Raw genomic sequence first — 11,313 nt, 5'->3', positions numbered from 1 at the left:
ATTACTTGAAATGTTGGACCAATCCTAGGAGTTTATTTGAGCAGGGTGGCCCATGTGGGGAGGGCGAGACTGCACTGAGCCCACCAATCAGGACTAGATTCAACTGGGCCAATAGAAAATGTAGCTCATCTTATGTGCAGTTAATTTCTCCCCTGGTTAGTTATGAGCACATACTTCTCTTGTTGCAAACAGGAAATTTTTGAACACAATGGCACAACATACTAATGGGTGGCATCAGGGTGTTGCTCTGGTTACAATGAACAACAGGATGTATACAAATAAGATTTGAAGGCAATTTAAATGCAGCAGCAACAAGCCTTCTCATACAAGAACCCAAAATATTGGAACTTTGTTATTTAGTCGTTATGCAAAGCATTGTCCTATGCCAGTTTTAAGATGCATAACAATGAGCATGAGCCAATTGCTAGTCCTTGCCCTTATTTAAACTCAACCTAAACTACTGCCAGTCCCGGCATTTCTTTAATCCCTTCAGTGCCAAGGACAAGTAGGACTTGTCGCCACATATACCCCTAGAGTGCTAAGGATGAATCGCATTTGTCTTTGGCACACAATTTGACACTTGCCTAGGTCAGACTTAGGTCAGTTAACAAAATACACTTTGAAAGGTTACATAAAATATTCACAGTGTTATGCATAAATTCAACAGAAAATAACAGTCATTGGACATACTACATTTCGTCACATTGTCTATGGTGTCTACTGCACCCTAGTGAATGCAGGGGAGAGCTGTCAAATTTTAGCTGGGGGCAAGACTCGACTCAGCAGCCTATTAGGAACATTTTAAAGGTAATAAATGCAGGTGGCCCAGTGACCCAGCCCAAAGTAGCCCACTATGGGCCCAGCCTGGGGGGCAGATGCCACCTTGCTACCCAACCCAGCCAGTCCATGAGTGACTGCCACAGACTAAGAAGATCTTTTACAGGATAAGAGGATTTGACTTCTCACTAATTGAATCATTTAATATTTAATTTTTGGAATATTAATTTATAAAAGATGACTCCTCACAAACAGTGACAACATGAAGATTAATACTAATGGGAAACTTTATGACCTTAACAGTGATGGCTTATAAATCCTTTAAAAGAAAAAGTGATATACCAGAAACTGGCTACCCAAACTAAATACCATTCTAACGCAAGGCGGAGTCAGCTGCGTGTCAACATCTAGGCACTATCCGGCTGAGCACTAATTACCTAAGCTTCACCAAATAAATGCAGATTGGTTGAATAAAACTTGTTCTTAGGCTGAGCACACACTACAGGAAAATTCTAATGATACGACAGTTGAAGCAATTTTACCCAAGCACTGATCAGCATGCCAATTCATGTGTACACACTATACACAATTTACTTTCAGATCTGTGCTCTCCATCTGCTCCAGGAGCAATGTAGTTGTCTAGAGAATATTATCAAACTAGTACTTAGGATTATAATGGTCTGCACTGGGCTGTATTGGATTTAGTTCACTAATATACAGCTCCCTAGTGTTCTGCTTTATCTACTCGGATTGTGCACGCCTGTGTACACACTTTCATCTCTAGACTCTTCTGCCCTGACCAAGCGATGTAGCACGCATTACTTTCAAGGCTAACTGACAGCATCATAGAGTCACACACCAGCAGCTAGCCAAACCGCAGCAGAAGGGACTTGGCTGAAATTGAACCCAAAGTTCAGCAGCTACCCCTGTGACATCTGAAGGGACCCTCAGACTACCCAATGCCCCTGTGATCTCTGAAGGACTCTGCAGTACAGCCAGTGCACACCACTTACATGAGTGCCTTGTCCATAAGCCTTGTACCTCGCTGTGCGTCTCCTTATGCAGCCTGGTGCCTGGAGCCCACCAACTTCTATGAGAAAAGAGTCAATCAGTCTCCGGCCCCCTGTAAGCCCCGAGTCATATGCAAAGAGATGGAGCCTCCAATGAACAGCAGCAATCTGGCAGAGCTTAGCGCAGCCCTTGCCATTTACAATGATAAAAGTGCCATCAACTTCAGCACCTACATTGATTCCATGTCCTCGCTGCCCAACCTGGAACTGGGCAATGATGAGCTGTTCATGGACCTGTTTAAAAGCAACCACAAGAATAGAAAGCGGGTGGAGTTAGGGGCTGACTATTACATTAGCAGGCTCCTGGCTCCACAGTGCCAATCACAGGTATCGCATATAAAGCAAAAGCCTGAGTGGAATGACAGTGACAACTCCTCCTTCCTGCCCTGTCAGATAGCCATCTGTGCACAGACCAGCATGTCCCTGCAGCCTACCTCCCCGGAGCCCTGCCACCAGTTCTGCATGCCATCCACCACCGTGAGCACTTCTTGTGGCAAGGACAGAATGAGCAAAAAGAACATAGACCACTTTAGCCCAGAGTACAGGCAGAGAAAGGTCCTCGCACTTCCTTACAAAGAACCTTGGAGGACAAAATAACAGCTCAATCTGTGAGATACACAGGGGACAAGGGAAAGTTGTCACTAGATGCTACGTGGACACTGCCTGTCACTTTTATACCAGCCGCCTGCTGTGTGTATGCAAGACAGTCCTGAGTACATACACACTGCAGAATCCTTGAAAAAGATTTTTAGTTCAGTTTAATAATCTCGTTCAACTATAAAATGGGCTTTGGAATGATTATCTTCATCGTTGCAGGGTACATACTACTGTGATATCGGGTCAACTGGTCGTTTATTGTCTGATTGGCCCGATAATCAGCTGAAAACACTGTAGTGTGTACCCAGCCTAAAGTATGACAGACCTGTCCCCCCAACCATAACATAAGCAAACCAGGGTCCCATATCCTGGGTCCTGCCATAGATAGAAATTAAGCTCTGAAAATGGTTATTACATACAAAGCAAATGCACAAAACATTTCATTAGCATGTTGCAGAGACAGAAGAAATGTCCCACTACCGAATTTGGATTTGTAAGGGTCACGCAGCAATAATATCAAATTATATCTTTACTAAAAGAATTTTAGCCAGGTTTTCAAGCATAATTTATCCTGACCTGGGTTCAATATATACCTCCATATCTATTCATATCTATCATTCATGAAGTAATAAAGCAGGACTATTTGCTTTGCTACAAATTCCTTATTTCAAAACTAACACATGTATCTACTGACCTCTAGTGAACACTTTGGAAAAGATGAGGTGTTTCTGTCAACATCTCATTTTAATGTGCTTAATTTAACAGTGTCATATGCAACTAGTACCTGTCCTAAATTACTCTGTCAGTGGTTTGACCATAAATCTCCTGAAGAGTTTTTTAAAAAAATGACACACATAAGAAAATCAACTTTACCACTTTGCGAAAAGATTATAAGTTAAAGTTATAAGAGCTTCAGGAAAAATGAAGTTTCTATGAACAACTTAATGTGAAATTCCACATTACCCGCCCAGAGCTCCAATATAACTCAAAGTTATACGTGCTGAATATTACGTTAAATTAACTCATCAGCAATGGAAGGGACTCTTGAATGAATTAAAGACATAGGGTCTGATTCAATAAGGAAAGTAAAGCATAAAAAAGGAGTAAATGTGCACATTGGTAAAACCATTTTGCATTGGAGGGGGAGTAAATTTAATGTGGGGTCAGATTTATAGTTGGGGTAAGGCATGTCCTTTAAAGTGTACAAATTAAGCTATCAAGTACTTGCTTTATGAAAAAGTAGCCAGTGTTTTCCTTATGTACAAAATAATCAACTAATTTGCACCCCTTGGTTTGCAACATGGTTTGTCCAGGAGATAACTTACTCATCTTTTTGCTTTACTTTCCTTAATTTATCATGCCCATAATGTCTGGTATACTGTATGCCTGGACAATAAGTTCTGGCTTCCATAAACTCTTGCCTTGAAGAAAATTAGAAAATTATTCTATATTTGTTACAGGTAACTGATATAATTTACTTTCTGTACCTTTTTGAAACATTATATCCAATTTTTTACCAAACAAAAAATCACCTTCAAAGGAAGTACAGTTAAGCGGTTCTTAGGCTGCTGATATGCTTATCCAGTAGCCAGAGGGCTTTTATGGCCACCATTGTGGAACCTACACTTCTAGCTGAAAGTGTGATAGTATCCAGTAGGCTAACATAGGAAGTCAATTCCTTTTCTCAAAATCTCCATAATTTTTAGTAGTCTACTTATTTTTCTTAAATATCAGAATATAGTGTCGAAGTCGTATAATTGGATGAACGAAAGTATATTGGTTAATATTGTTTCATTGTGCGATTGCCTTCAGTATGCCACGCTACACGTGGCGTACTGCGATTGCACGGTTAAATACGCACGTACACATTCGCATTACAACATTTAGTTATTTATATAATTCATACTCATATTGGTTCCGTTACACAGAATTTATGAGCAGATAGTATTTAGTTTATTATTAGTTTATATATTATGATTATATGTACACCTCAGTGTTATTTAAGGTTCAGGTTATAGGAAATGTGTCATGTCTGATATCATTCTAATCCCCTATTCATCAGCAGCTGTCCGGTTCCATCGCTGAAGAGATCGCATATTGCATACTCTAGTTATCGATGTTAGGGAATAAATAGTAGATTGATATCAGACTGTAAAATGCTAATGGACTAGTTGTAACTGGTTTCTGGGTGGGAGAATCATCTGGAATGTTGACCTCAGCCTTTGAGGGGGTTGTTTGAACTAGCCTATGACCTGTTTACCCTGGACCCACCTGAAGTCTGGACCTATAGAAGCATGCCACGTCATCTGCATTGTTCTCTCTGTAACACTGAATGTATATATAATCATAGCTGTGCTCCCAGTAGATTCAGTCATTCTCTGACCACAGTATTCAAGGGTGGACTACTGTTCACTGGTGCCCATGGGAGCGCAGCAGTATGTATGTATATTTTGGTATCGACTGTACTGTATTATATTATAATCATGTATTGAACTATTAAGTTTTTACATCTGCTAAAATAAATCACTTTGTGCATTAGAAACACAATACAATCGCTTGGGCAAGGCTTATTTGAAAACGATAGAATTACTTTAATAATAGATTATCCATCCAGATACTTATTGCACCAGAAAAAAGAAGCCACTTCTCCTGTTTTCATTGTGGAAACATAGACTTTTTTAAAACTACATTTTTCAGTTTTCCTGTCCATAGAACCGTGGATCCCAAACTTTCTCTGTTTGAGGCACCATTAGGGTCTTCATAATTTTTTCTAGGCACCTTTATGCCAAAATAATTACCACATAGTCTCCATTCTTGCTTATCCATCTTATCACCGGCCATGGCTGCAGTACCCCTGTGAGATCCCTGGCACCCCAGGGAGCCTCAACACACAGTTTGGGAACCACTGCCATAGGATCTTTAAATGCCCCTCAATCCTCTAATTGTATAGCAGTTTTGTGCACAAGCCATTTAGTATTCTCATCCTCATGAAATGGATTACATACTGTCCAATGTTTTCATATTATATTGTGGTTTTACCAGTTGATACCATTCTTTATCCAGCAAAGCCTTAATCACTCTGTGTACTATGAACACTTTTATTATTATTATTATTAATTTTTATTTATAGGGTGCCACAAAGTATCCGTAGCGCCGTACAAGGACAGACAATGGCATAGTACAAGGTGAAACAGCACAGTACAAGAACAGTAAGCACTATAACTCTGGGGACTCAAAGCACATTTATGTAATTTATCAGTCTTCTGTCATTCCAAAAAAAATAGAATACAGACCTAAGCTAACTACAATCTAAAGAAATCAAAAACCCATAGAGTTTACCTAGATTGGGTGTTTTTTTTGCGCTTTGTGGGGAGGTTTCGGCTCCATACTGCAGGCTGTGGCCAGGACTCAGTGATGCAGAAGCGTGCAGACTCCTTACTCTTTGAGCACTAGCCTAGATAAAACGTCAGCCCCTCAGGACACACTGTGAAGATGATGATCTTCAGCACTCGCTTTACAAATTTATGTTGAATGCTACCGCATCTAATACCGTAAGTAGTAGAGAACTCCCCGGGGAGCGATAACTTGTCCCACTGGTAGTAACACAAGGACCATCCAGATCCTCTCCAGGAACAAGGTAAGCACTACCTAGCACAGATCAAAAACATAACTTCTCTACCACTGCCATCCTCAGCTTTGAAAAGACAAGAAAAAGACTAGGCCTGAAACTAGAAGAGCAAAATTAGCAAAACAATTACAGAAGGGGGATTAGGTCTCCAAAAAACTATTTGTAAGCAAATCAATAGAATCGAATAGTATCCCCGTACTCTAATTCTGGATTTTAATAGTGGATAGTTATTGAAGATATATTCTTCTTTTCAATACCTACAAATTCATAGTTTTTTTACAGTCCAAACTAATCAATTAGACTTCAAAAACCAACACGATATGAGTACCTTTATATCTATTTTGTGAGGGAACATTTGCACACAATTCTAGTCCCAATCTTGTAAATCCCACAAAAAAGGCATGGGGGAATGAGATTGGGATATCCCTGGACAATAAGGAATGGTCACTCATAAAACAAATAATTGAAAATGTATCTATCAATGTAGCCATTAGAGAAACGTAGATTATATATGTTTCCAGCTGAAATTCATATTATTTATCCGCACACCTCAAACATTTGTTGGAGAAACTGCGAAATAGGAACATTCCTCCATATATGGTGGTATTGTCCTATAATACATCAATATTGGATTAACATCATACATCTGATTGAACACTAATATTCGAAAACTATGTAACTCATTAGGATCCTACTAAATAAACCATTAAAACCCCTAAGAAAACCATAGGTTAAATATGTATACATGTAATGAAGCAAAATACATAATAGCAAGAAAATGCAAAATGGAAAGCGCAAACAGCTCAAATGGATATGGGTCCTATAATAGGATAGAATACACTCAGCAGCTATACATAGGAGAGTCCACTCCTTAAATGAAATACCGATACAAGGTAAGCGCTAGAGTCAAGGTATCCGCTATCATATAGGTGATGTCTAATTGAAGTTGAGGTTTATTTATGATATACTTATTGGTCAATTTTAGTCAACTTCAATTAGACATCACCTATACGATAGCGGATGCCTTGACTCTAGCGCTTATCTTTTATCTTTATTACATAATAGCAAGAGATTGGACAAAAAAATCCCCCCCCTAAATAGAATTGCTCTAATTAATCATATCTGGTATGTTTCACCCATGGAATACATTTCTGGTCTGGTAAACAATACTATCACAACATTCCACAAGACATGGGAGCTTCTGTATCAGTTCAAAAACTCTTCCTGGAGTTAGTTTAAAGTTCCACAGTAAACTGAATACTATATATTGTATACTGTCTGTAACTTGCAAATGCTATATTGGTGTGTTCGAACTCCACCCCCCCCTTCCCCCCCCCCCTTTTTTTCTTTCTGTACCCCCCATTTACTTAAAAATCTCAATAAAAACGATTGATGATAAAAAAAAAACTCTTCCTGATACAATCTAAAGCTCTAAATATGTTTGTAAGCTATATACTGATGGATAATAACTCTTCCATTTCATTCTGTATCCTTTTCCTTCCAAACAACTATCATTCCTCCTCTTTACTATTTAATGCTGCCAATTGTGAAATTCAAAGTATAACTTTTCGGTAGTTGAATCAAGTTTAATTATATTAAAATATATATTTATTCTTATTTAAAGTTTTTAAACATATTTTGTTTACAAACAGTATTGTTTATGTATGTTTACTATGACGCTATAATACATAGATTAAAAAGAGAAAATAAAAATAAAAAGGAGGCTAATCCCTTATGGACCCAGAAACGAGTTCACCAGACGCCCCAAGTCTGTATTCAGCTACGTCAACAGCACCCCTAAAGACTTATTTAAATTGGTCTCAGATCACCTTTGAGAGATGAAAACTGCTTTCCTTAACGAACTCAGGACTGCCATTAAGAAGTTCAAAGTGGAACTCTCCTTACTAAGTTCTTGCACTAATGGCCTTGAGACCATAATGACAAGGTATGTCACTATCAAGAATCAGTTGAGCAGGAGCTATCAACTCTGTGCTCCTTAGTGGAAGAGATAACATAGAAGTCAAGGACATTGAGAACCTCAACCATAGGAATAATGTTAGAATCAAAGGGATCTCTAAATCAGTTGACTTACAGGCTCTTTTGTCCTGCTTATTGGATATGGCACACTTAGCCCTTTTTACCTAGAGGCTACCCCTGATCAATCACCAAGGGACATCATAGTGAGCCTTCACTACTTCCCCTACAAAGAAAGGATCATGGCACTTATAAGAAATGCTCCACAATCTCCCTCAACAGCCTTTCCCCAGGAACCTTGAGGAAGAGGAGACCTAATTAATGTCACCAAATCCTTGAGGGACCACAGTCTGAGTTATAGGTGGTGTTTCTTCTTCACCTCCAAGTGTCCTCAGAAGGATCATTTTAAACTATCAGAAACCCCAAGCAGGGCATGTCTTTGTTGGGTAAGTTAGATATCGTTATAACCCAACCTTGGCAGAAGAGACCTACGGGATATTAGATAAAGTCACTTTCATGTGAGAATGGTGCATTATTTAATGTGCTACCGGTAAATCAATTTTTTGATGATGGCCTGTTTAGACTCACAATGAAGTGGGCAAACATTTGATTGATAATCTTCAAACTTAAACGGACAAACATGAATTTATACTTTAAACGACCCATGTCCAATGAACTTCTTACTAGGTTAATCTTTTATAGCTGAAGACGAGACACATGAACTCGGAAGTCTTGAAAATGTTTAGATATTCCTCCTTCAACTAAATGTTTAATACACTATAGAGTTGAAAAACAAAGTTATAGAAAAACATAGAAACATAGAATTTGACAGAAGATAAGAACCACTTGGCCCAACTAGTCTGCCTATTTATTAATCTATGGTAACCTCAAACCCTATTGTCACAAAAGCCAGATAGTGGGAATGGTCTTGATCTCTGCTTGAGTGACAGTTTAACCCCAGAGAGGTGCTGAGTCTAACGGAAGAGAGGTATTCACCAGGGATTCCCGCAAGGGAATATGGTCTTAGGTGCGCTCAACCACAAGTCGCGACCCTCTATGGGGGCGCAGAGCCGATCATTTGGAGAACCACGCAGTAGCTGTAAGGCAGAATGGAATGTAGTCTCAGGTATATGGAAATTCAGGAACTGGACGGATTCTGTGTGATGATCAGCAGTATAGCCACGAGTCTCGACAGTGGAATAAACTGACCAGGTAGTACTGTGAAGTGAAGAGCTGCTGGAATCAGAAGGCCCAAGGTATACACTAGTGTAGTAATTCAGGTACAGGACAGATGCTGAGCGATGCAGTAGAGTCACATGTCTTAACAGCAGAATAAGCTGAACGATGATGCGGTGAAGCGATGAGCTGCAGGATTCAGAAAGACTGAGGTATACTCTAGTGTAGTAATTCAGGAACAAAACGAATGCTGAATGAAGCACTTTAGTCACAGGTCTTAGCAGCGGGTTAGGCTAAACAGGCTGAACAGGTGTAGCTGTGAAGCGATGAACTGCAGAGGGCAGAAGCACTGAGATCCACACAGGTGCTATAACTCTGGAATAGGACCAATTATGAGCACTGCTCTGCAGTGAGGCCACAGATCTTGACTGTGGAATAAGCTGAACAGGTAACTCTGTGAAGCAACGAACTGCAGAGAGCAGAAGCACTGGGATCCTCACCGGTGTTATAACTCTGGAACAGGACCGATAACGAGTGAAGCTGCAACCGATGAATGAACGGCCTAGCCCACAAAGTCAGGAACAAAGGAAAGTATAAGCACTAACAGGAGTCAGAGGTGATGCTTCCTATCAGGTATGGAGACCTGATGATCTGACACCCATAAAAAGGAGGAGGACCCTTATAAAGGGAACTGTCTGGTGATCATCCAATTACCGTGGAGCCAGAGCTGGATTAAGGTTCTGGGGGGCCTGGGGCACTTAAGACAGGGGGGGGGCCCTGTTGTGTAATATAGTCTTCATTTTAGACAAATAAACAGGCAATGCTGTGTGCTCTACTGTTCATTGCATGCAGCTCTGCCATCACAAGCATCACAGTGTGAAGTTGGACATACCTCCCAACTGTCCTTGTAGTCAAACCAAATCCTGATTAAGTGAGACAGTCACCCACATTCTGGACTGTCCCACTATATTGAGGACAGTTGGCAGATGGTCCTGCTCTCTCCTACCTGCTCTTGTCACTTTTCACCACCTGTGGCTGCTGGTGTCTTAAGCTCAGTTGCTGCTTGTGTAGATTCTGGGATGTCGGGGCCCTATTTTGAAAAAAAAAAAAGGTAAAAGGCACATAAACTTTAGGAGTCCCCAAACAGTCCTGTTAATAAATGAATAGCACTCCCTTTAATAATTAGGCCTCCCTCCCTGCAACCAGCCCCAAATTTGAAATTAAATAAAATTAATACTATTCACATTTAATAATAGAACTATTTTCCCCCAAGCAGCTCTGACATTAAATTAATAGTGCATACATTTAATAAATAAACTTATTTCCCTCCCCACCAAACAGCCTGGCAATAAATTAAATACCATTTACGTTTAATATAACCATTTCCCACAACTATCGCCGGCATTAAATAATTCATATTTACAATTACAATTAATAAATAGCCCTCCTCCCCAAATCAGTCCCATATTCAATTAATAGCCCCAAACCACCTAATTTTAAATTAATAGGACCCAATATTAAATTAAATTGCTCCACCATCACCCCACAAATAAAATAGCACTCATTAAATAATTAGCCCCCACCTGCACTCCACCATTAAATAGCCTACCTCCCACACTACATCAAGACCCCCCGTTCCCTTACATATATTAACATACTCTCCCCACGCACACTATATTTATATACTGGCCCCCCCACACTCACATACTATAGTTTATATACTGCCCACACACACACAATATATACACTGTCCACACACATACACACACACACACACACATAATATATATATATATATATATATATATATATATATATATATATATACACTGCCCACACACACACACAATATAAACTGCCCACACACACACAATATAAACTGCCCACACACGCAAAATATATATACTGCCCCCACACACACACAATATATATACTGCCCCCACACACACACAATATATATACTGCCCCCACACACACAATATATATACTGCCCCCACACACACAATATATATACTGCACACACACACAATATATATATACTGCCCACACACACACAAAATATATATACTGCCCACACACACTCACACACAT

The 11,313-nt window shown here is 39.7% G+C and overlaps 1 protein-coding gene across 1 annotated transcript; it reads left to right on the top strand.

Moving 5' to 3' along the window:
* Nucleotides 1–1,790: 1,790 nt before the first annotated feature.
* On the top strand, nucleotides 1,791–2,444 carry LOC142095406 (CCAAT/enhancer-binding protein delta-like). The gene has a single exon (XM_075178355.1). It carries the CDS (start codon nucleotides 1,791–1,793, stop codon nucleotides 2,442–2,444), a length of 654 nt encoding a protein of 217 aa, XP_075034456.1.
* The last annotated feature ends 8,869 nt before the right edge of the window (nucleotides 2,445–11,313 follow it).

This window comes from Mixophyes fleayi, chromosome 6 (assembly GCF_038048845.1).
Source record: "Mixophyes fleayi isolate aMixFle1 chromosome 6, aMixFle1.hap1, whole genome shotgun sequence".
NCBI classification, from domain to species: Eukaryota; Metazoa; Chordata; class Amphibia; order Anura; family Limnodynastidae; genus Mixophyes; species Mixophyes fleayi.
The sequence above is the reverse complement of the archived record's forward strand: the minus strand, read 5'-3'. Positions and strand labels throughout refer to the sequence as shown.

Bases quoted from the DNA above. Each gene is read 5' to 3' on its own strand.
- LOC142095406 (XM_075178355.1), top strand. From the start codon at position 1,791: ATGAGTGCCTTGTCCATAAGCCTTGTACCTCGCTGTGCGTCTCCTTAT.